Here is a 26,455-nt window from a genome sequence, read left to right as displayed (position 1 = left end):
ACCTGACATTCAGAAGACATCTTAAGGCAGCCCTGTTCAGGGAAGTTTTTAATGTGTGATATTTTAGTGTTTTTTGGTTTCTATGGAAGCCGCCCAGATGGGCGGGGTACAAATAAATTATTATTATTATTATTATTATTATTATTATTATTATTATTATTATTAATGAAGCTAAGTTAGTCATGCCCATTCATTTCAGTGGGTCTACACTTAGTAGGACTAACATTGGATACCACCCACAGGGGCACAGAAAGCTGCCTTATATTGCACCAGATCTCTCTGATATTGTAGATCCATCTTGCGGAGTATTGTCTGCACCAGGCATGTCCAACCAGTCGATTGCAGGGCGTCCCTGGTCGATCACATGATCCTGATCAATCCCCCCCCCAAAGTCTCGCAGTCTCTTGGGAGTTGGACATGCCTGGTCTACACTGACTGGCAGTGGCTGTCCAAGATTTCAAGAAGGGAATATTCCTAGCCCTCCTAGACCTTCTGCATGCAAAAGCAGATGCTGTCCCACTGAGCCGTAAGAAAAGTCAAATCTCTGCGCTTAGCCTCCACACTGACATGCTCGCTTTCTGTGGGCAGGGAGCCTTTTTTTGTGGCTGAACAGTGAGTAATTTTTCCAATGAGCAGACCCACAATCTGAAGTAGTGAAGTCCAGGCAAAGCTTCACTACTCAGTTCTACTGGTTGTATAAACTTGCACTGGCACCTGTAGCAGTTTCCCCCTTCTTTTACTGTTCTTGGTTTTCATATGTTAGATAAGATCCATACAGACCAAACATTATGAGGATGGAATGGTAACTTTGGCCCCCTTCATTTCCTTGCTTTCATCAAATAAAGTTACACCCTTGCTTTGACGTACCATTGAGGTTTCTTTTGTGTGTTAATTGACGTTGGCTTTGTAAGACTCGGTGGAATGTAATTTTATAGGGAGATGTTTGATTGAAATCTCAGCCTTCGTTGTTTTGTGCTTTTTCAGCCAATGCTCAAAAGCCAACTATTTGTTAAATCTTTTGCCTGTGTTTTACATTAAGGAAAAGCTGGGGTTTCCTATTGGAAACATGAAGTGTACTTTCTTTATGGAAAACCTAACAATTTGACTTCGGTTCATTTGTAATATAGCTGCAGCTCAGTGGCAAAACATCTGCCTGGCATGCAGAAAGCCCCAGGTTCATTCCCCAGCATCTCTTGGCAGGACTGGGATTGTCCCTTGCCTGAAATCCCGGAGAGCTGCTGCCAGTCAGTGTAGACAGTACTGAGCTAGATGGCTCAGTGGTCTGGCTCAATATAAGGCAGTTTTCTATGACAGAATATTGTACTGCACCCTGACATCCAAAAATGAGAGCTCCCTTCATGGTTTCCAGCTAGCCATAACCCCCTCCAGGCAGGATAACCAATTCTATCTACCACTACCTTCAGTTTATATTTGTATTTTTTCCAACCAACCTGAAACATTTTGTGCTTGTGAAGCATGTTCATGCTGCATGGAGCTGTGAGGGGAGGGGGCTGCCTGCTTCAATATTTTTTTTAGGAAGATTTTTGTATGTCTGCAAACTTCAGGGTTTTCTTGACCATACTGATACCACTAGTAGTAGCAGCAGCAGCAGCATTAACAAACCACCTTTCATTTTAAGATGAATATTTTTCTAGTTTCTCTAGAGAAAAACGTTAGGTCCTCTAAGAAACTGGAGAACAAATTTTGAAACAGCACTAGAAATTTTGAGTGGGCTCATTTCGTTTCCCAACTGGTAGGTACAGGGCAGCTCAAGTTTGGTTTTAGAGGGGGGAAGTAGGGCCTGCAACAAAAGGTTGCAGTTGGCGTGTTCTGGCTTGGGGTTCCAGGCAGCCATGCTGTATTCTAGGATACTCTTTTCCATTCCCTTTCTCCTCTAGTTTTCTGTCCCTCCCACCTCACATTTCTCAGTGGTTCTGTTATGGCTCCTCCCCTGCCAGCTCTCAGCAGCTTAGCTCACTACAGTGGTACCTCAGTTGTCAAACGTAATCAGTTCTGGAAGACCGTTCAACTTCCAAAACGTTCAACAACCAAGGTGCAAAGGGCAGTCGGCAAAGTCAATGGAGAAAAAGCGGGGGGGGGGGAGGCAATGGAAGCTGTTTGACTTCCGAGACCCATTTGAAAACGGAAGCAATTACTTCTGGGTTTTTGGAGTTTGGGTTCTGAAATGTTTGGCTTCCAAGACGCTCAAAAACCGAGGCACCACTGTATTAGAAGGAGTGGTTATGGTGATGATTTAATACCAAGGATATCATAACTGAAAAGACCTGGCATGAGCTTCACTGACATGCAAAACACTTCAATGAACCATGAGTTGCACCCATGGTTCTTTTGTAACATGGGCCCCGTGGATGGGTTGTGCCTTGCAGGAAATACTATTCTCCTAAGGCAACCTTCCCCAACATGGTGCCACCAAAGGAGGTTGCTGACGGCTGCTCCGTAGCTTTTGGTTGTGTGTTAAGTCCATGCTTCTCACTCCTTTCCCCACCTTCCTCATTAGTTAACTGACATTTATTGGTAATTGAATCAAGCATTAAAGGCTAATGCACTGTGTCTGGTCACCTTTAAATAAGACACAACTGCCGCTCCCAAGGACCAGTCACCCTATCTCACCCCCTCGCACCCTTTTTAAGGAAGAAAGTATTACTACATTCAGACCAGCCCATCAACAGCCAATAATTCTTTATGCTCCATTATTAGAAGGTGTGCCTACCGTTTAACAATAATGACTCTAACGCCCTAAGTTATAGATGTTTATAGCTATTTCTCCTTTCACGCCATCCCTTTTTCCTCTCTTCCTCCTCCTAGTTTTATGCCTACACAGGTGATTAGCATGTTGTAATTGAGTTGGTCATAAAAAAAAAGATAATTAATTGACATTTCACTCCCAGAGAGGTCAAACTGCCCCGTCTTCTGCAGTCATTATGAGACTAGTCATTCTGCTCCTGCTTCCTCCACTCCATTCCACCCCCCACAAGGTGATGGAATGACCTTTATCTTGCTGATCAAGACATAATTGTTGTAATAAAAATAGACACAGAGGGTGGATTTCAGGAGTGGCACTCCTGAGATGGGAGTCTCCAATTAAACTGGGTTTTATCGTGAGCTGTGGGCAGCTGTCAGATGGGAGGCAGGAGCTGGGAAGAGAGAGTTACGTGAAGGATGCAGATCTGACACATTGCAACCAGGGAGGCATTGTTTCTCAGGCAGAGTCCCAGTCCAGCCTTTGATACCCTTCCTGTCTGAGAGGATCCAGTGTCTAGCCTGCACAGCTGAGCCTAGTTCAGAACCTGAGAGTACGTCACTGCCCAGGGAAAGGCTCCAATCTACAGTTCTGGTTGCAACCCTGGTGGCTCTTTACACACAGCACATGAAAACAGATCCAAGAGTGGACAATCACTACAGGGCAGAATTAGGGAGGCAAGAAAGCAGTGGTTTCTGTTCTGACCTGACTTCATCACAATCAGCGCTGTTTCTGTTCTGCTGAAGTTCAGTTTCCATCAAATACTATGCTATTCTTCTCCTTGTCTGCTATTTAACATTATTTACGTAACGTACAAATTCAGTGTAATTAATGATGCAATTCTTTCCACACCATTCATTTCAATGCTAGGGAAGCACAATTTAGGGGGGGTGGTCATCAACTACATATTGTTTGCAGACTAAAAACGACAACAATTGATCAGTATTCACTGGATTTATTTCCATTCCAAACATGAGACCGAATGAGCAAACCCCAGCAATTTCCAGTTCCATTTCTATGTTCATCAGAATTCTGTGACAATCCTGGGCAGGATGAAGTTGAGGGTTTTGTTTTTTTGTTGGTTTTTTTTTTTTTTTGAATAATATTTATTAAGAGTTTAGAGATTACAAAAAAAGAGAAACAAAAAACAAACAGCAAAAAGTTAACAACATATGCATTACAATATATTAAAAAAAATAGATAGAAAAAAGAAAAAAAGTAAAAATAGAAAGGAAAATACAGCAATAACAATAAAAAGAGAAAAAATAAAACACACATCCAATATTCCATCCCTTTGTCTTTCATTTACTTGTTTCATCAACCTCCTCACACCTCCCTTTTTGTATTCTAATTTAATTATTTGTTTCAGCAAATTCTTTCCATCTTTCTCAATTTTTATTGGATAATTTATCTTAACAGTCTAGCCTATCAATTAACTCAGCAAATCCTTTTCATCTTTCAGAATATTCTATCATTCAATTTACCTTAATTTATTTTAACCTTATCTTACGATAAAATACCTTAAATCCTAGAACTTAATACTAATTTATACATATCTCCTAATATCATTTCTACTAAAGCCAAATAATTTCATTCCACCATTTTTCCTAATTCCCAAAATAGATTTTACCCTAATTCCCAAAATAAATTTTTAAAACTTTCTTCCAATCTTCATCCAACGTCCCTTCTTCCTGGTCTCGGGTTATGTCAGACCTTACTGTCTTTTCCATCTAGTCCATCAACCTGGTAGCCTTATGTCCGAGGCTCTTAAGTCTTTTCCATGTCCCTTCTGCAGTTCTTCTTTTTTATACCAGCCCTTTGCCTTGTCTTTTGTTAGTCTCTTTCTTAATTTCTTTCCTTTCTCATTGAGGAGTAGGTCTCGGGGGAACTCCAACCCAAAAATATCTCCCTCTCCCCTCATCAGATCAGCCCATTCCCCACAGTCCCATTCCCCACAGTCAACCGGGTAGTCCAGAAAATATTTAAATGCATGTTTCAAAGTCCCTCCAAAATTAAGGACCCCCACAACTCCAGACCCCCCCCCTGGCCCACTCCAGGTTCAATCTTCAAAAACAGCGGCTTGTGCTCCTGCAGGGCCTCGGTTCTATCCATTTGTGTTGCTTGAGGTTCAACAGCAACCTCCTCCATTGTCTTCTGCATTTGCACTTGCCCTGTCAAAACAGGTTCCTGGGTTGGGTCCTGAGTGGTTTCTATATAAGTATTCACTGTTTGTCCAAAATTTTGAATTGCAACAGTCATCCGATTCATCTTCTCATGCATCTGCTCCAGCAAAGCGCTTGTCTTGCAAAAAGCAAGCACCAAAACCTCTTCTATATCCATTTTTGTTCAAGGTCAGAGTCTGGTCTCACGATCCTAATCTCCACAGCTGTGAAGTCCCCAGACCGACTCCAGCAACAATTTAACAAGCTCCCTCTAGAGGGAACAATTTCCATTTGTATCCATCTTTTAAAGGCAAGTCCAGCAAAAAAAAAGTTACTTTCATTTTTCAAATTTTGTTTCTTTTAAGTGCAAAAGGTAACTTTGGAATCAATTTGTTTCTCTTCTTTAACTATCTGTCAAAAAACATTCCATTCACAGTTGATGGGCTTCCGCAAAGGTTTCTGTCTCTGACATCCCGTTCCCAGGTTTGAGACGGTGGAAATTTATCTTTCTTTACCCTCTCTCCGCAGGCTTAAACAATCAAAATTCCCCCTCTTTTCCCCTGCTTCCAAGAGGGGTTTTGATGGTTAAAAATGAGGGAAATTTAGATCTTTATATACAACTCTCCAGACTTTGGCTTGCACAATGTTTGCTTCAGTCTATATACAAAAAGCGGGAGGCGGACTTCCTGTTTAGACCTTCCCACTTCAATGCCAAATTAAAGTGTTTCTTAATCCAATTTTCCGTTCTACGCCCGGGTACTTGTTTAGAGTCCAGTTGGCCACAGGAAAAAGTCAGCGCTCTCCGGCAACGGCTGTGCGGCTTCACTCCGTAAGAATAGCGGTCGATTCAAGACACCGCGCTGCTCACCCCACATCGCTTCGGATCCCCAAAAAAGGGGTTTCCCTGCGAGTAGGGGAGGCGCTCCTGGGGTCAGCCGAATCCCACGTTCCCAGGCTTCCTCCGCCTGGGATTTTTAAGGGGTCTCCGCCTTCGCCGCGGCGGCAAGACCCGATTTTCACGGAGCGGGTTCCTCTGAGTCAGAGGAATTCCGCCATTGCCGATGGCGCTAACCCGGAAGTCGAAGTTGAGGGTTTTGGTAGCAACCCAGAGAGCAACTGAACATGTTGCTCAGACTAATAGGGAAGACAGCAGGATCTGAGAGTTTATATTGGACAGTAGCATATGATTGGCCTTTGGGGGCATGTAGCAGATTCTGGGATATTAATGCAAAATGTCCCAGCTTTCGTTCCGAGTGGCAGAAGGGATCTGATTCAAAAGGCCACTGGTTTGAGCCTGCATAACACTTGCCACCTGTGCCAGCATACAGCCATCCACTTAAGCCAGCTCATGTACTAGTGGTGGACCTTGGGGTCTCAAATTTCAGCGGTGCCCTGTGCAACACCAAAATCCAGCACCCTCACCTCCCATGTTCCAATCAAAATCATAGTTGTGCCACCCCCAAGGCTTGGCACCCAGTGTGACCAAACTGGTTGCGCTGCCCTAAATCCGCCTCTGAGTTTACACAAATCAGTTCCCTGGGTGACGTCTTGTTGATGCTGGCAGAACATTACTCTTTGTCCTGTCCATTCTCTCACTTCATTGGCCAAAAGAAAGGTTACTTTTCCTGCACTAAGCACCCAGCACAGTGAAATTTCACATTGTTAAGTGCTGCACAACTTTCCATGGTGTCTCCACCTGATCATTTAAAAAGTTCGCCTTTCCACTTTTGCAAGGACGTTCTTTTAACACCTCTCTCTTCATTAGCTTTCGCTGTACTAGCAGTATTTATGTTCTGAGCAATGAATGGGAACCATATTGCTTACAGCATAATTTCCAATTTCTTAATGCACTAATAGTTTTCAATAAAGATTTTGCAGCTGCTAACTCCTGATTTGCCTTGTCTAATGGTGGTGCGATATGCTTTTAAAGAAAGTATCAAACTAATACTGTGAAGTTGGGGGGGGGTTAGGAAATCAAGGTTACCCAGGTGTGGCATGGTGTCAGGGTTCAGACCTGTCCCACCCCAAAGGGCCAAGAAATTAGAGCTGTTAAGGGCCACAACCTTCACAGATGCATTATTTAGGCAGTATTGATAATGATATAACAAGCATGGGAAGCTGTGGTCCTTCCAGGTGTTGCCGAACTACAACCCCCAGCAGCTCCAACAAGCACAGCCAATGTCCAAGGATTATGGGAGCTGCAGCTCAGCAACACCTGGAGAGCCGAAGTTTCCTCACACATGTAATAAAGTATCCTATGTTGCTGGAAGTTCCAGCTTCTCTCTCTCTTGGAGCTGGGTGACTGTTTAGTGGCACTGTGGTGAGCCTAGGTCCCGTATATGTTTGTTCACTAGAATGGGTTCATGGAGTCTGTACAATTGAAGCTATCATGCAGCAACTGAAGTTACCATTCCACATTACAAATACCCAACTGGCAACCTATACGACCCAAATATAACATGACTTCCATGTCAGCCTGAACCCAATTGTGAATGTTTCTGGGTTGCGTGGAAGGACCATGCAAAAGTTCCATTGCTACAGATGGTCATACTCTTTATGCAGAGGCTGGAGTGCATCACCATGCCCATGAGAAACATATGAGTGTTGGCACATACATAGGGCTTCAATCTCTACCTTGCAAGATAGTTGCTAAGAAAACTCTTGGTGGTGGGGAGAAGAGAACCAGGCATGGTGCCTTTTGCACTTTGGGGGAAGTGAGAGATGTCAGCGTACTGAATTTTATAAATACTGTTGGAGATATTGCTAGAGTAAATCACAGCTGCTGAGAGCTTAGGTACAACATACTAATTTTCCATTCCACTGTTATATTCAAGGTGACTTTTATAAAGGGACCCAAAGCTTGTAGTAGAGAGCCATAAGCATTTCTTGTGTCTTGTTTCATTTACCTTCCCCTGCAACAGACTTAATATTATTTATTTAAATTTTGATCACTCATTAAACACCACAGGAAAATAGATGGATGCTTCCCTTGACTATATACTGTTCTTTGTTTATGTAGAAAATGAAAGTGGCTGTTTCCGAAGAGTTGAGCGCGGCTGTGCCATTTTCAGTAGCATCATCCTTGCACCTCTTCCAGGAGATCCTCAACCTGCTGCGCAGTCAGATGAGCCAAATGAAGTAAGGAAAGCCAGCTACACTTGTGGACACAACAGTTCACATCCACATTTCATTCCCATTTCATTATCTGGCAGTAGTCCAGATTGGAAGCTCCTCCTCCCTAACACCCAGATGGAAGAATGTCTTACCCAGAAGTGGCTTGCTGAGCAGGGCAAAAAAACCTGCAACCCTAACTTCCTGGCAGGAAGGTCACCGTTGCTTATCAGGAGGGGTGAAGCAGTTATTGAGCCAGATTGGTTTGCACTGCAGTGACCTCCCCACCAGCTCCCCCACCTTCAGCTAAGCTACAGCAACTCACCTCCCAGGAAGCTAGAGTATTGGCTCCACGAAACCTGCCTCAAAGAGTGCACAGCAGGTTCCAGTGATGGCACCTGCAGCCCCACCCCCTTCAAAACATTCTGGTATGGTGCTTCATACAATGCAGAGTTCTTGCTGTTCCCACCGATACTCTAGGCAACTGTGTGAAATTAAATGACTACTAGACCCAGTGTCCTGGTGTTTGTCCAAATGTTTCTCAGATCACTGCTGGTTGCCGCTGCCCCCCAAATAAGTCAAAAGAGGGAACCCACAAAAGAGCTCTTACCCCATGGCCTCTCAAAATTGAAGCCAACCTCACCAGATGCATACATACATACATAGCAACTTTATTTGCATTAGCCATTAGCCATAGCAATAAAATAAAATACAGTGTACTGAGGATAGAGCTAAATGCTTAGCTATACAAAAGACATTCTAGAGCAGCGGTTCTCAACCTGTGGGTCCCCAGATGTTGTTGGACTACAACTCCCATCATCCCTGAGCTCTGGCCTTGCTAGCTAGGGGTGATGGGAGTTGTAGTTCAACAACATCTGGGGACCCACAGGTTGAGAAAGGCTGTTCTAGAGGTTTACATCAGTACAAATGGGGTTCAGTATCTTATAGCATGTGCAATCCCTTATGCTTGCCCTAAGAAGACATGTTCTGTGGAGCCAGCATAGTGCGTGGGTAGACGGCGGAACTTGGGAACATGAGTTCAGAACCCTGGTTAGTCATAAAGCTCACCGGGAGACCTTGAACCAGATATTGATCTCTCCCATATTTAGAATTTATTATCTAAACCTCTTACTCATGCAGAAAGGGGGCAAAAAGGCAAGTGTCAAGACCATTGCAGAGAAAATGACTGCTTCCCTGGAGACGGTTGGAGATAGCAGGTATGTTCCATCTCCCACTTCTCATATGGATGCTTTTTCATTCATCTCTGTGATCCTGTGATCCCTCTGTGATCAATTCCCTGCCCCTGCCCCTACACCTACCCCATCCCCACAACATAAGTATTCATTTATTTCTAAACCTCCTTAGATGCCTTTCCAGTTATATGGTTCTCTATGCAACTTTCAGGGTAATGTGTTAATTGCCTTATAGACTGAAGGGTCCCATGGTGATTGCAAAATAAAAACATGAATCAGTTGTGTGATGCAGCTGTAGAAAAATCTAATGCAGTTTTAGGTTGCATTAATAGAACCATAATCTCCAAGTGGCAGGCAGTAAGAATTCCACTTTATTGTTGAAGGAAATCATGAACATCCACAGAGGTACGAAAGCAGCTGGATGAGGCATAATCTCTAGATTCCCAGTTTTCAGTTCCTGCCTTCCTATCTATCTAATCTATATCTATCTATCTATCATCTATCTAAAAAAAGCAAGTTTCTACCCGTTGTAGAACCTGAGATATGAGGAAATCCATACAGGTCATGGTCTCCTCATTTGTTTTATGAGAAATTAGCCTACACTTACCTTTCAGTGTTCTTAGCAGGGAGGCTGGTCAGCTTCTTCAACCCATGAATTTCAGAACCCCCACAACAACATCCCCCATAGCTATCCTAACCCCATATGCATATGCATTGATTTTCACTTAATCAGACTGCCTCTGGAGTGGCTAACCAGTCCCTCTTCTGCTAACCATTCTGCTGTTCACAACAGAGCCAATCATCACCCATCACTATGTGTGGCCAGCAGGTCCCACACATGTCTCCAGGGGGGGAAATGAACTTTAAGGGGGGCAATGACATACAAACACTCTTCCATAGAAAAGGCTAAGGTAGGGTGTCAGGACTTTACACTCCTCCTTCTCCCCCCCCCCCTTTCTGATTGGTAACACGTAGCCAGAAAGGAGTCCTGGAGTCAAAGGACATTATGAATGGCCGCAACCTGCAAGCTGTAGGTGATTGAGATATTTACATCTTTCCCTGGAAGTCATCACACAGATGGCGTTACTGCAGTCAGTGAAAGAGCAGATGAGGGAGAGAAACTCAACTGACACCAGGCGGGACTTGTTCTGGCTATTGTGTTTCAGTCCAGTTTATTTCAGCAATTCATGGAGGCTTGGGATGCAGTGGAGGTGGGATGAAAAGAGGAAGAATGTCAATGCCAACCGCAGAGTAGAGTGGGGTGGCATTCTATCCTTCCTCCCCTTAGTTACATTTAAGAGGCAGCTGCCCAGAGCGGCTGGGGCAACTCAGTCAGGTGGGCAGAGTAAAAATAATAAATTTATTTAATTATTATAGTTGAGGGGTTTTTATTCTTGTTCTGGCATACTAGAAAAAGAGACATAGCTCTCTTGAGCTTTGTCAGCTTGGTGAGTTGTTGTTGTTTCCCCCCTCCCTTGGGTTGTATTGTGACTTCAAAGCATTGCTGGTGTGTTTGTGTTCTTATTAAAAATGAGCCTTGCGATTCTCCGTAGCATTTCCTGGAGTGGAGGTTTCCATGGAGACTCTACTCCAGGAAATGCCTTGGTTTGCATTTTCAAAGAACCCTTGTCGCTCCCCAGCCTTGCCTGACAGATGTTTGTGTTCTTAAGAAAGAGTTTTGGAGTTGTGATTTTCCGTGCTGGGTTTCCGTGGAGTCTAAACTAGTGTGCAAAACTAGCAACTACAGTCAAAGCCCACCTGCATAACTCTACAATATCCTGTATCTGTCTGTCTTTGAAACAGATACATTCTGATGCTAGTTAAACATTGAAGAGCTGGCTTTCCTCCTTGCCACGGGCATGTGAAGAGGTGTGTGTGCATTGCAACCGTGTAGAACACAAAGACCCCAATTGTTTATTTCAGGAAGCATTCTAACAGAACATAGATGTGTCGGAAGCTGCCTTATATTGAGTCAGACCATTGTCCATCTGGGTCCCCATTTTCTACACTGACTGGCCATGGCTTGCCAGGATTTCAGTCAGGGTACAATTCTTAGCCCTATGTGGATATGCCAGGAACCTTTTGCATACAAAGCAGATGTTCTACTGAACTATGGTTCCATTTACTTTGCTGTAAATGATGCTGGGGAAGAGATTCATATCTGTGGTACAAAACTACATGGAAATGACATAAAATACTGTCTGGCACAGCCCCTGGTACCCTAGATTTCTCCATTTATTAAGAAAATTATGAATCAGTTTATCTAGCAAGATATACTGTTACCCACAGAGAACTGTATTTTTTTCCAGAAATGTTGGTATCATTCTAATGGGTAAGAAAGGATATGTTTGAGTGCTCAAATCAGGAGAAATGCCCCTTCTCAAATGACAAACTGTTTCCAATAAACCTATGCCAATTCCTTCAAGTTCTCAAGCATACTTTTGATTTTCACAGAGTTACTATTGGGTGGTTTGGAGCACCCCAAAATCCTGTGCCTGATAAATGAAGATTCTGTGTATGTGTATGTGTATGTGTATGTGTATGTATATGTGTATGTGTGTGAAGTCCAACCATATCTGGAGGGCACCACATTGATTAGTGCTGCCTTAGCCATGCATTAAGATCTGTAGGGGAGGCCCTACTAATAGTTCCATCCTTTACCTGAGTCACAATAGGGTCTTCTCAGTCATGGCTCCTTGATTTGTGGGATTCCCTCCTGCTGGAAATGCTCTCACTCGCCTCATTGACGTAATGTTCTGTTCAACATTTGAGGGTTGACGAGTTGATTGTGGTGTTTCTTACGTATTGTGGTGGTGCTGATTTTCCCTATAACATGCTTTCAGTTTGCGGTTTTATTTCTGATGTTTTATTTTTATTATTTTATTGTCAATTGTTCACTGCTCCAAGAACTTTTGTGGAAGGGCGGTCTGCAAATACAGTAAATAATAATTTCTCTTTCTCATATCTTCTTGCTTTCCAGCTCCTGCTTTCTCTTTTCTTTGATTGCAGGTTTGGTTGGGACTTTCTGTTTCTTTTTGTGTCTCTCAAAACAGAAGCAACTGCAGCAACATGAAAATGGATTGTTTAAAGCATCTTTATTGTCCTCTTCCTCTGTGCACTTCAGGATGTGGTCTCCCTTTTACCCTTAAAATAACCCTGCAAAATAGTTAGACAGAGAGTGAGAGAGCGCACCAAAGCATCACCTACTAAGCTTTGTGGCTTGAACCCAGGAATCTGCACTCTAAACCAAACCACTGGACCACACACAACCCTTTGTTTTACTACTTCTTTCTGATATGGCTGCAGTAGCATTCCCTTCCATTTTGGCTGCAGAAAATATGGTATATCAGTGCAGTTAATTACTGTCAGAAGCACAAAAGCAACTTCCTAAGATTATGAGGCACATATTGCTGATAAGAACAGTTCAACAGTGGCACCAATAACTTTGCTGGGGGCTGAGGTCTTCAAGCAAAGTCTGGGCTGCTATCTCTTCAGGATGCTCTAGCTCTGAATTTCCTGCATCAAGCGAAGAGCCAGACTTTATTAGTCTTCCTCAGCTTGGTGCCCTATAGATATTTTGAACTAGAATGGCCATCATCTTTGACCATTGGTCATGCTGGCTGGGATTGATGAGAGTTTGGGTCCAACATATGGAGGATATGGGGTTGGGGAATGTTTGACTAGATGTCCTAAAAGGTTCCCCCCAACTCTTTGGTTACCATCTAGTCCAGCATTCCCCAAACCCGTATCCTCCATGACTCTCTGCAAGGACCTAATGAGCTGCTTGCCATATATGTTTGTGAAAATTTTCTATCTTTTTACTATCTGGCCATCTCTCTGCAACAGTCCTTCGCCACCCAATTTAAGACCCTTTGTTTGCATGTTAAATGGAAAGCTCAGTTTTCAGATGCGAGGTTTAACCTCAAACTTCCCATAGCTTTTTACACAGCCTTAGCTGCATTTGCTGAAATTTGCTGCACTGTGTGGCTGGAACATGGATCAAGTGTGTGGGAGGGGTTGAAAAATGTAGAGATGAAAAAAATTGATCAAGCTTAAAGTGTGGCTTTTAACAAACAAGGGACACTTCAGATCACAGTGATTGGCACACGAACATCACGTTTATGCCTACTGTGGCAAATACCTCTATGCACCTACTGAAATTCCAAGAATCTTAAAGAAGTGATCGCAGCTCAAGAACACCATCTCCCCCTCCCCTCCCCGCCCCCCAAATAGCCAAATATTAGCTTGCTTATGGCTAAAAAGGAAGCCAGTGCCATGAAAAAAATGGAAACTAAGATTTTGCAGTTTGAATTACATCTTATAGAAGCCGGCCAGCAGCATTATTTCAGACATCCCAGAGGTTTATTTTTATTTATTTATTTACGGCTATTAGCCCATAAAACATCCCAGAGGTTTCTAATTCCCACTACCAGAGAGGATCCTCTGGACTACTTGAGGACTCACTGTGACCAGCTGGCTACACACTCTGATGATAAAGTTTCTCAACTTTGGAGTGACCTTGATTCCACAGTTCTTGTAGTTTCAGATTTACCCAGTGCCAGAGTTGGTGGTGTGTTGTGGGATCAGTTTCAACTTTTGCAGTCAGCTGATGTGGACAAGGTGCTGCAGGTATGCAGTCTGGGGTTTCCCCCCAGATTTGGATTTGTCCTACTGAAGGCCCAGGTAGAGAAGAAGCGCCTTTTAGCAACTGCACCTGCTACAACAGCTATGGCCATTCCTAGGCAGGGAGAGCTTGACCACAGTAGTTCATGCATTGCCTTAAATATTAGATCACAGCAAAGTGCTTTACGTGAAGCTTCCCTTCCATTTGATCCAGAAGCTGCAGTTAGTGTATAATGCTGCAGCATAACTACTGACAGGAGTGAGACCTTGTCAGCATATAGCACCTCTACACAGAGATCTGCACTGGTTGCTGATTTGCTACTGGGCCAAGTTTAAGTTGTTAATATTAGTATATAAAGGCATCAATTGCTTGGAGCCAGTTTACTCGTGGGATTGCCTTTCTTCGTATGTGCCCACTCAACGGCTTTGATCTGTGGAACTTACACAGTTACAAGTGCCACACAATATTCATTATGCACTTGTAAGAAATGTATATTTTAGTGTGGCAGCCCCTATACTTCAGGAACTACCTGCATATTGACATCAGGCAAATGCCTCACTGTATTCTTTCTGGCAACTGTTTATAACATTTTTGTTTAGGCACGCCTAGCCAGGCACATAGAAATTGATGTGTTTTCATATTTTTTAGTTTACAGCTGATTTTAATCGCTTTTTAAAAACCACTTATTGTTTCAATCAAGTGGTATATAATTTTTGTTACATAAATAAGATTTTCTAGCCACAACATTATCTGTCACAGTCAGGTTCTCGTGTAGGGATGCTCTAGAAATTTGTTCTTTGCAAATTTTTATAATTGCCTTGAACTGATACACACATCCCAATCTAATCTCTGAATCAGAATGCAGTTCTCCAGATTTCACCTATGACTTTTGCAATGGTGTTCTCATATTTTTTTTAAAAAAAATGAACCTAAAATGCATATAAAAATGTGCACTTTAGGATAAATTATATTTGAAAATGCATTCTTTGAGAGTACATTTAAAAATGGGTACTTTGTAATAATAATAATAATATTTTGCGCAAAATATGGTCTGAAGCTCAACATCAAAAAAACGAAGATCATGGCCACTGGGCCCATCACCTCCTGGCAAATAGAAGGGGAAGAAATGGAGGCAGTGAGAGATTTTACTTTCTTGGGCTCCATGATCACTGCAGATGGTGACAGCAGCCACGAAATTAAAAGACGCCTGCTCCTTGGGAGAAAGGCGATGGCAAACCTAGACAACATCTTAAAAAGCAGAGACATCACCTTGCCAACAAAGGTCCGTATAGTAAAAGCCATGGTTTTCCCAGTAGTGATGTATGGAAGTGAGAGCTGGAGCATAAAGAAGGCTGATCGCCGAAGAATTGATGCTTTTGAACTGTGGTGCTGGAGGAGACTCTTGAGAGTCCCATGGACTGCAAGAAGATCAAACGTATCCATTCTTAAGGAAATCAGCCCTGAGTGCTCACTGGAAGGACAGATCGTGAAGCTGAGGCTCCAATACTTTGGCCACCTCATGAGAAGAGAAGACTCCCTGGAAAAGACCCTGATGTTGGGAAAGATGGAGGGCACAAGGAGAAGGGGACGACAGAGGACGAGATGGTTGGACAGTGTTCTCGAAGCTACCAGCATGAGTTTGACTAAACTGCGGGAGGCAGTGGAAGACAGAAGTGCCTGGCGTGCTCTGGTCCATGGGGTCACGAAGAGTCGGACATGACTAAACAACTAAACAACATTCTGCAATGCCAGTCTCAACGGGCATCAGCCCCCAGTGGACTACATCAGTTCGATAGCCACATCAAGTCCACCAGTCCTCTCTAAACAGCTTGCCAAGTCTTGTCAAGTTGTTGCTGAAGGGATCAACATATTTTTTCTAATATCCTCCTTCAGATCGCAAACAGGGACTCACATGACTGAATGCTCTGACATAAACAAGCAAAAAGCTTAGGCTTGAACCTTTCACCCTGATATACTTCATATCTAGGCGGAGGGAAGTTTTCTATGGAGAAGCATTCTATCGTGCATTGCATGGGGTTTGGACTAGATGATCCTTGTGGTCCCTTCCAACTCTACAATTCTATGTGTTTCCCTGTACAGTGGTACCTCGCAAGACGAATGCCTCGTAAGACGAAAAACTCGCAAGACAAAAGAGTTTTTCGTTTTTTGAGTTGCTTCACAAGACAAATTTCCCTATGGGCTTGCTTCGCAAGATGAAAACGTCTTGCAAGTTTGTTTCCTTTTTGATTTTCAATGCATTCCTATGGGAATCCGTGCTTCGCAAGACGAAAAATTCGCAAGATGAAAAAACTCGCAGAACGAATTAATTTCGTCTTGCGAGGTACCACTGTATACAGTTTGGTAGACACTGGTACAGTAGGTGTTAACTTTGAGGCAGCTAGGCTGGAGCTGACTCCTCTAAACTTTCAAGTAGCACTGTTGTACACTGCTCCTAAGCCTTTGACAGGGTTAAGAACTTAGGAAGCTGCCTTACAATGAGTCTGGCCAATGGTTCTTCTAGTTTTATATGTGTTAAAGGTAATGTAAGTTGAGTGGTGAACATGCGCAACAACCAGAAGAGGGAATTGGGCACACTTTCCAGCCAATATGCATACTCTCCAACAGGCCTTGGGGAATGTGCACATCTCAATGGCACTTTGGAGGAATGTGCATGACTCCCTCTTCATGAACAGATTATCTGCATATTCTCCATGAAGCCTGGTAAATGTGCACAGGGAGCAGCTGCTATGCATATTAACTGTTCAACTTACATTGTGCCTAAGATATACAGTGACAAGCAGCAGCTCTGCAGGTTTTCAGATGGATGCCAGGATTGAACGTGGGACTTTGTTCATGCAAAAGTAGATCCTTTACGACTGATCTATGGTCCTTCCGAAAGGGTTAAAACTGTGCCATTTTCTTGTGCTGAAAGAAATCCCCTCCCCCATACACCTTACCTCCAGAATAGACCCAAAATATGAAGAATCAGCTCACAGATCTACAGAAACATAAGCAAATATTAGGAGTAATTGCAGTTTTTTGATTCAGAGCAGGACAACAGCAGAACGATTAGTCATTACAGTTCACTTCACAAGAAGAATGAATGGCTGATGCAGCTACAATTATATTCCCTGCTCAGTGTGCGCACAAAAGGAAACTCACCAGGAAGATCTAATTAGTATCTCTTTAGCAGACACTACTTCTGTAGTAGCAGAAGTGAATGAAGAAGCCTCATTTTGGAGCAGGTGTCCAACTGGCTTTCCCTCTGTCTGTAAGGTGTACACAGGTACTTGGAGCTCTTGGTTTGCTTAATTAGGGAGACAAAGTAGTAATTTCCCTGATTTGTTTTACAGCAGTCTTACATCTGAAGGATCTCTGCTATTTATCACATCTAGCACTTTTTCTCTCTGTAAGGTTACCTGCATTCATCATCTCAACAGCCCCATTAAGAAGATAATCATCATTTCCATTCGAGGAAAGATGGGCCATTATGCTGCACAGCATCCATGGGCACCCACCTCAGTGAGAACTGCACTGTCGTTTCTTTAGCTTTCAGACAGTTGGAGGAGTACTGCATTTTCACAGATTGATGCTATGTATTGATTTCACTTGCAGCAGGGGATGGGGAACCTTCTACGGCTACTGGTGGGCAGGACCCAAATGGAAAAGTGGGTGGAGCAGTGAATGCAGATTTTACCATCATACAGAAGGCTAGTTTCTAAACACAATCACACACCCCTTTGTATCCTCCATCCAGGCAAGCAAGAAGCAGTATCAGACTTCAAGGACACTTTCCAGCCAGACTAAAATAGGGAGGGTGCAAAGCAGAGTCAATGAGGGGTGTAGCCTGGGAACATTCTAAGGACCAGATAGAGACGCCTGGAGGGCCGCATATGCTCCCCCCTCCAGACATTCCCTCGGGGCACCCACTAGAACTCTAGGTTAACTTACCAAATATGCTGACAGTTAAAATGAAAATAAAGACTATTCCTATTTTATATACAATCAGTCCAGGACAGTAAAATCCAGTTCCTTTGTGACTGACATAGGGGTACCTCTTTGACATGCTGTACCGTAAGAATGTCTTGGACTGAACATGGCTGAATGCCATCTTGTAGTAGACCATACTATTCTGGATGTATGAGTGTATGATTTGTGGGATCCCAAAGCTTATTTTGGGGTGCATATTCCTAGGTCTTTATTTGCTATCATCAGATGTCTTCACACATTCCTGAATGTTGCACACACACAAAATTGACTGGAGAAAAGAATTGCACACCTTGAAAGGTATGGTAATATGATATAGGGTATTCAGAAGCTTACTTTGGAGTTTGGGGACATATAAACCTTAGTTCTTTAAAAATGTTTTGATTGGGCTGCATTTTGAACTTTTGTGCAAATAAGGAACTATTAATCAACTTCAGTATTGTGTGAAATTCACACTTCTAGACCCCCACAAAAGGAACAGCAACATTTTATGTGTAGTACTCTCCTGAGTTCTTTACAGTATGGCTGTGGAATGTCTTCTAGAGAGGTGTTTGGAAACAGAAAAAGAAAAAAAGGGGGGGGAGACACCACCAGTATCCTAAGAAGCAGAGCTGCCAAAATACTTCAGTTTTGCATAAACTGTTGTCTTTCTTCCCAATATTATAAATGAACCATGAGGATTCAGGCAAAATGTAGGGCTGCAAATGTGCTTAGTTGAGATAATACTCAACAGACGGAGGAGGCACAGAGAAGGAACATAGTGGAGAGAGTGAAAGAATCCATCAGCCCTAGACAGTAATAGAGGGGAAGGAATCAGGTTGCAATGGAATGTGGTTGGGAAGATAAAAATCATTGGAAGAGCTGTCACCTACTTAAAAAACCTACATGTAGATTAGCTAGGCAATGCAATGTGGCAATGGAAGCATCTGTCACCATAGTAAAATGGATCAGGAATACAAAATACTTTTTTTAAAAGCACACCCACATTTGGAGAGATAAATGAGGAGTCAATAAATAAATGAGAAGGGGAGAAATGTAAATAATAGCATAAGTGCTATCTGAAAATCAAAAGAAGGAATGTAGAATATCAGGAAGTTTAGACAGGCTCCAGCCAACCTTCTTTCTATCAATATTTCTTTTTCTTCCCCCTGACGTGCTTCAGGGCACATCAAGATTGCATAGGCTTGCGTGCTTCCAGTCTTCAGGTCAAAGAGCATTCTTAAGCATCCACCCTTACAGACTACCATTTAGAAACATCATTTTCTGTTGCTTGAAGTCCCTGATCATTCAGAGGTATATCAGCTGACTACCTTTGATTTCCCAAACCTGCCAACTCATCAGCATCTCATTTCTAACAATTGTAAAATGAAAAGTTAGGCTACTGTAGACTGCTGGCTTTGGGGCCATCTGCAGCCATAGCTGAATCCCGATCTGGAGGCTGCATTCCTTGGAAATAAAATTCTATTGATTAGACAGTGGGTGAAGATCAGGCTCCACACCTAGCCAACCCAGAGGCTTCATTGTGCCTGCCAGTCACAGCAGCTGATGCTGCGTAAGAACATAAGAACCATGCTGGATCAGGCCAAAGGCCCATCTAGTTCAGCATCCTAATCTATCAGTGGCCAACCAGGAGCCCCAATGGGAATACCAACAAGCCAGACATGAATGCAACAGCACTCTCCTTACTTATGATTCTCTATCCAGCGGTATTCAGAGGCCTCCAACAATGCAGGGAGAACATAGCCATTGTGGCCAGCAGCCATTAATGGCCTCACCTTCCATGAATTTGCCCAGTCCTCTTAAAGCTGTCTAAGTTGGTGGCCATCACTACCTCCACTGGTAGTGAAGCAAATTCCACTGCTTAACCATGTGTTTTGTGAAGAAGTAATTTGGTATGTCCTGAATCTTCCCACATTCATTGTTGTTGGATGCTCCTGGGTTTTTTGTACTATGAGAGGGAGAAAAACATTTCCCCGTCCACTTTCTCCACACCATGTATGATGTTTTACATTTCTATCATGTCCCCTCTTACTTGCCTTTTCTCTAAACTAAAAAAGAAGAAGCCCCAGTTGAGTCTATCTTCATCTAAAAGGCTGTGGGCCTAGGAGGTGCGGGGACTGGGAGTTGCTATCCCTCTCCATTACATTTGTGTCTGAAAGACTACACCCTCGGTATGTTCATTTGGTTCTCATTACTTTCCAGCTAAGGATGGAGTAAGCAGCCTAATCCTGTCACATTTCAGTTACTGAATTGCTGGAGTTCAGTCACAGGTCTGCCTTGTCCCGTTTTCTGCAGACTTTTCTTGATTGATTGTGGGTAAGAAAGCACACACAAAAATGCATTTAGATTTTACACATTTTATACCTTCTCCATAAAATACACATTTAGGGGGGTGTTCAACTAAGTTCTACTCAGAATAGACCTATTGAAATAATAGACTTAAGCTAGTCATGTCCATTCATATTAATGGGTCTACTTTGAGTAGGATTAACATTGAATACATCCCTTTGGGTGTATTTTTTTATGGGAAAGGTTTTTAAAATAATAATTATTATTTATGTGATAAAGTGTGAGGCTTCCAAGAAGAACAAAGAGAACCAAACCAGAGACAATTACAACTTAATTCATATAAACATTCAGTATGCGTACAATTACTACCAGCTCAATATATATATTGAGATATATAAAAAAGGTATATTTATACATTTTTCATCAAAACTTTGTGAGCCCGTAACATATATTGAGAAATAATCCTTTTTTTCTACAGTGTTCTATAAAAACACACCATCTTGACCAAAAACTGTCCTGCCTTTGATTTTGTTCTCTAGATGTAGTAAAGTATGTTGACTTTGCCATCAAAGCGTAATCTCATATTTTGTCGTTTTGCCATACTTTTAAGGGTGTTGTTACCACCTATTAAAGTCCAACTTTTTTTATTTGCTGTAAACAGCATCCCAAATTCCAGTGAAGTTGGGGTTTGCCTTTCAATCCACAAGAAAGTTATTCTGACTGGTTCAGTCCCATGTGAAAAGCAAACTAAACCCGTTCTTCTTCCAGCCCTAATTCCAGCCTCATGCCTCAAAAGAGAAGGGAGAGCAGCTTGCTCACAAGAGGAGAGAATGAGGGCTGCCATTTCTCTCCAGAGTACCTGCTCTGGCTCTGTGAAGGCAAAAACACAGGCAAGAGCAACATCACAGGGCTGAGATTTTTTTTTTTTTAAAAAAAAGGCGGGAAAACTGAGACTCCATGGAACCGTTTTAGGGTTTGACTAACAATTCCTTCGCTGCTCTCTTGGTATCCGTGGATTCTAGTTGCTGCAGGGTCATTGTTGTTGTTAATTAGGTAATTAATTACCTAATTTACATACCACTTATTTGCCAGTTGGTGGCTGCCTGAAAAGCAATGGACCTAGTGGCTGTGAAACTGTGGTCGAAGAAGGCCGCAGCCCCTCATGGCATTCAAAATGGCGTCTGCTTGTGGTGAAGGGTTGCAGAGTGCCTTGAACTGTGGCCTAACCATGCCAAGGATGGGCTTCTGCAGCTGAGAAGCTGCTATGTCCTTCTCTGGGGGCAAGGAAAAGGAGGTGAGGAGAGATGTGGAGCTGTTTGATCTCCCACTCCAAGCATGGGAAAGGGGGAAAGCTATGCACAGGATACTGCGCCAGAAGAGAGGAAAGACTTGACTCCTCAGGGATGCTGTTTTTGCTTGGGATTCAGCTCACCGCCAAACCATGGCCCCAAGTGCCTGACTAAAATGGCACCCCTCTCTCCACAAACAAACAAGCACCTGAAGCAAAATTTGAATTGTTTCACAGTAGCTCCGGATGCCAGAACCCAGCCCACTGTTAAATCATTGGGGGCCGACCTGGGAGCCGAGGGGAAATGTTGCCGCTAGGTGTTGTTCTTGCAATATGATGCATTTCCCAGAAGTAAAGACTGTCATAGGAACGTGGGAAGCTGCCTGATACTGAATCAGACGGTTGGTGCATCTTGCTCAGTCCTGCCTACACTGGCTGGCAGCATCTCTCCAGGATTTCAGACAGGGAATCTTTCCTAGCCCTGCCTGGAGGTGCCAGGAACTGAACCCAGCATCTCCTGCAAGCAAAGTACTTGCTCTGCCACGGAGCATGTGTGAGAACATCCCACTCCAGAACCCCTAAGAAGCAAAATTTATGGTAAGTTCACATTTTCCTGTTCCTTTGTGCGTCTGAAGATGGCACTGTGACCTTTGCACACACTGGGTTCAAGCCTGAGAGTAGCTGTGGGGAACCTTTTTGGCCCTCTAAATGTCGCTGAACTACAGCTCCCATCAGCTCCAGCAAGCATGGCCAATTTATATTATTATTTATTAAATTTGTATGCCGCCCTTCATCCAGAGATAAGTGGGCAGATTACAACATAAAAACCCCATCTATCTATCTATCTATCTATCTATCTATCTATCATCTATCTAAACATAACAGCAAAGTGATGACAGTCATTCTGTGTTGTTTGTTTCCAGCACTCAGTATTCTGACATTTCCACTGAGCTATCACAGTTGATAGATCTGTATCCCACAATGTTTGCCAAATCCCCAGCTCAGCCTTCTAAGTGCCCATCGTAAGTGTGGAGTTGACGCCAGAGTCTAAATTTGATTGTGAGTTTAATTCATTTTGAACTGGCAGCTTGAATGAGAAACCTCTATAATCAATGCTAGTTCAATGTCTGGACCAAAGTTTAAGGCACGGAGGTCGCCTTGTGCACTTGTAGCTGTCTCTTGCATTGATCTTCCTCCTTTATAACCTACAGTAAGCATGCCGTTTGGCTCATTTATTAACCTCACCTACATATCAATCTTCGCCTGCGATGGCAGTTCTTCCGTTATCATCTGGTAGATTTCAGACAATGGAAGTGATTGAAACAGGAACTCCCACATTCCTAGGAAGATTAAGAGTGACACATCACCCTGTAATTTTGGGAGTTGTGCAATGGTTGTTCATTTGCATCAGAAGGGTAGGTGTGGATTGTGTTGCATTGTTCCATGTTATATATATATATTTAAAAAGAGAAGAAAAATAACTTCTGAAATATCTTCTTTGACTCATAGATATTACATATTCCTAATAAGTTATGGTGGCATAATTTTAGAAGCAATAAGTTCTTTTCTCCAAACTAAAATGGAATGTCATTGCTATCTGCAAGGTTAAAGTTATGATGCCTTGTTGACTGTAGCTGCTGTACAGGAAGGGCCATAGAGCATCTGCTTTGCATTCAGAAAGTACCAGGTTCAATTCTGGACATCTCCAGATAGAACTGAGAGAATCCACTACTTGAAACTGGAGAGTTGCTGCCAGTCAGTGTCAGCAATATTGGGCTAGGTGGATGCAGATTAAGGCAGCTTCCTATGTTCTGAAAAGTTACTAGCCCCTGTGTTAATCTATTTTGGCCTTGTATTAGCAAAACTGATTTTCTTTTTAAAGTCTGTGGCTGTTGTTCAGAAGCTCACATGTGCCAGATCCACGTGAATGTGTTTTATTCTCCCTTTTAGTCTCTTTTTCCCCAGCCTCCAAGTGAAATCCCTCCCCTCCCCATACATATTGACATAAGCCACTCTATATACCAGGGGTAGCCAACATGGTACATTCCAGATGTTGTGAACTACAACTCCCATCATCTCTGACCCTAGGCCACGCTCGCTGGGGCTAATGGCAGTTGGAGTTCAGCAACATCAGGAGAGTCCACATTGTCCTATAAAATGGTATTATGGTATGAATCCACATTTCAGGATTTTCCGTGCTTTTCAGATCTGAGCTTCCAATTAAAATATTGTAAAGTAAGTTCAACACGTCCGCAAACCATAACTCTGGTATCTACAGTCACAATCAATAAGAGTGTTGGCAGCTGGCTTTCTGTCAGGGTAGGCAGTCATGACCCCAAGCCTCTTAGGGTTTTCCATGTTCAGGAAATCAAATGTACAGAGAGAGAGAGAGACAAGCAGAGAGCCTGCAAGCATAGCTGCATGCTCAAGCAGGAACGAGGTTTTATTGACAGAGTGACATTCCCAGTGAATTGAGATGTAAAATGCAGTTCCAAATGGACCATATTTATATCCTGGCACAAAGCCATTGCTCGATTGGTGTTACAATTTTGTTCTATGCAGCATGAGATACGGCCTCATGGAAGTCTGTTTCTGGTTGAACAGATGCACATGCCTTCTCCTTAAGACAGCCTTCTGAGCCTGATGCCCTCCAGATGTTGCTGGAATCCAGGTCTCATCAGACCCAGACAGCAGGACCAATGGTCAGGGATAACAGGAGTTGTAGTTCTGGAGGGCACCAGGTTGAGGATGATAACAGTATTTCCTGCAGGGAATAACTCACCCATGGGCCCCATGCTGCAAGGAATCATGGTTAAATGAAGGTGGGTTGTAGTTGTTTGCATGTTCAGTGTGACATTACATTACCTGGAAAGTTCCATTTCTGAAAAGCACTCAACTGTTTTGGTAACAGGCCAATGAGGTCCATTTTGGTGACGCTTATGCCAAACCTTTTACAATTATACAACTTCAAACTTTTTGAGTCCACGGCTCAAAATGCGCATGGGACATGACTTAGCTAATGATCTAGATAAGCCCTGCAATGTCCCAATGGGATATATGGAAGAAAGCAGCCTCTTAAGAATGCAGGGGCCAATCCATGTAGTCATGACTAAGTTTCTTTTGGCATGGCAACGGCATTTTCCTAGGCTGCACACACCATTTGAAAAGCATGCATGTTTAAGACACGAGTCACAGCCGAATGGAAAATTGGCACGTGCAGTCCCCAAGACATACCTTTTTTTGCCCCCCTCCTTTGAAATATATTTTAGAAAAGAAAAAAGATTGCCATCCTTATTTTCATATATTGTTTTAAGTAAATTGAACTCAGCTGTGGCAGCTGAGGGCATTTGTTGTTTTTCCATAGCAAAGATTGCTAAGCATCAGAGCAAAATGTGGAGCCAATAAAAGAAAAAGTCGTCTCAGTGAGTTTCATGCTGCCATCTTACTTTACTTTTAAAAATGTGATCGCCCCCTGCCCCACTCTTTCACACACACAGAGCTAAGCCATCTGATTCAGGCGGAGAAATGCTTTGTGCCTATGGAATTTCTGTAATGTGGTCAAAAACATAGCAAGTTCCCAAATTATTTTATTCTGGCAGCTGCTGCCTCTGATGAAAGTTGATTTAGTGAGCGTAGGGTGGGAAGGGGAAAGCCTTGCAGGGCCAGTGTGGTGTAGTGCAGACTTTTCCAACCTTGGATCCTATGGCTTTTTTGGACTGCAACTCTCATCAGCCCCAGCCAGCACACTCTGAAACAACCCCAGGGCCCTAGGTTGGGAAAGGCTGGTGTTTGCAGATAAGTTGTCAGGCAAAAACAGTGAGGCCTGTGCTCCTCTATTCACCACTCAGCCACAAAGCTGTGTTATGTTGGGCCAGTTGCTGTCTCTTAGCCTAACCTACCTCACTGGGTTGCTGTGAGGATAAAATGCAATAATCTCTTTTGCCTTGAGCTTCTTGAAGGAAGGGGAGGATACAGTTGTGATAAATATCTCTGTGAGTTTTGGAAATGGAAGTGGGATGAAAGGAGGCAGGTATTGGAGTCTTGGACTTGAACAGCTGCAGCTTAGTATAGCTGAGACTATGTGTGCTCGGGCTTCAGCACTGCCTGACTTCCAGCACAAAAGGGAAAGGCTATAGCTCATTGGCAGAGCATCCATTTTGCGTACAAGTTCCCATGTTCACTCTCCAGCGTCTCCAGGTAGGCATGGGAGACGCTCTTGCCTGAAGCCCTGGAGAGTTGCTGCCAGTCAGTGTGGACAAAAGTGTGATAAAAGGACCAATGTTCTGACTCCATATAAGGCAGCTTCCCGTGTTCCTAAAGGACTGCATAATCAGTATTTGTGTGGACCCACAACACAAGTTAGCATTTTGCAGCACTTGCTGAGGCCCACATCACAGCAGGGCCCCCAATGTTGACCTCAGAGCATCCCTGATCCTGCCTCTGCTTACTTGGAGAGCCACTGCCAGTCAGTGTAGGCAACACTGAGCTAGATGGATCAATAGCCTGACTTCGTATTAGGCAGGCTCCTGTGTTCCCCAGCTCCAAGGATTTCGGGTACAGCTGTCCACAGTCCCAGCCCAGCTCTTAACAGCGACAGAGGAAATATTGTCTCTTCAACATGCTTATTCTCAGCAGCCTTTAATTACCTGTTTTGTCTTGGGGAAAATGCTGCCACTTGCAGAACCCAGTCGAGCACCAAAGCCTAATCCAATCAGCTTGATGATGTATGCAAAAAAGAAAAAAAAATCCCTGGAAAATGACCTTGTGCATAATTACTCATTTGACGACTGTTAGCGAATGACACAAACGGAATCCGACACACATTGTAAGGCATTAATGAGTGCTTTCCTCCTCTTTCTCCCCCTCTCCCATGTTCTTCTTGCACGGAAAAAAAATGTTTTAATTAAGACTTCCTTGATTAGTCATTTAATCAGTCATTAGGCCAATACAGATGGAGTCAATTATTTTTTTAACACTTGAATAGATACTTGATGCTACTGCAAAATGATGCACACATTTATTTATTTTATTTTATGTTGG

The 26,455-nt window shown here is 43.1% G+C and overlaps 1 protein-coding gene and 1 long non-coding RNA gene across 9 annotated transcripts in view; one reads left to right on the top strand and one right to left on the bottom strand.

Annotated features, from left to right (window-relative positions):
- The window catches only part of MORN1 (MORN repeat containing 1), a 128,487-nt gene that overhangs the window by 57,969 nt on the left and 44,063 nt on the right, over nt 1-26,455 (top strand). For 4 of the 6 annotated variants that reach the window (XM_083628731.1, XM_083628729.1, XM_083628730.1 and 1 more), the window contains exons 11-12: nt 7,943-8,061; nt 9,175-9,251. In XM_083628731.1, the coding sequence (XP_083484857.1) occupies nt 7,943-8,061; nt 9,175-9,251 (196 nt within the window). Of the gene's footprint in view, nt 1-7,942; nt 8,062-9,174; nt 9,252-11,030; nt 11,097-12,207; nt 12,497-26,455 lie in introns of those variants that run through there. The other 2 variants (XM_083628734.1, XM_083628733.1) reach the window with 2 other exon arrangements.
- On the bottom strand, nt 12,278-22,008 carry LOC310769579. Of its 3 annotated transcripts, XR_014551697.1 has the most exons (4): nt 19,525-22,008; nt 17,014-17,158; nt 16,809-16,849; nt 12,278-12,383 (listed from the first exon to the last, which is right to left on the bottom strand). It is a non-coding gene; the product is annotated as an uncharacterized lncRNA (long non-coding RNA). The 3 variants fall into 3 exon arrangements; XR_014551698.1 differs by lacking the exon at nt 17,014-17,158; XR_014551699.1 differs by lacking the exon at nt 16,809-16,849 and having other exon boundaries at nt 12,280-12,383.

The sequence above is a fragment of the Podarcis filfolensis genome (assembly GCF_964270895.1).
Source record: "Podarcis filfolensis genome assembly, chromosome: 8".
NCBI classification, from domain to species: Eukaryota; Metazoa; Chordata; class Lepidosauria; order Squamata; family Lacertidae; genus Podarcis; species Podarcis filfolensis.
This window is presented reverse-complemented; position numbering and strand designations above follow the sequence as displayed.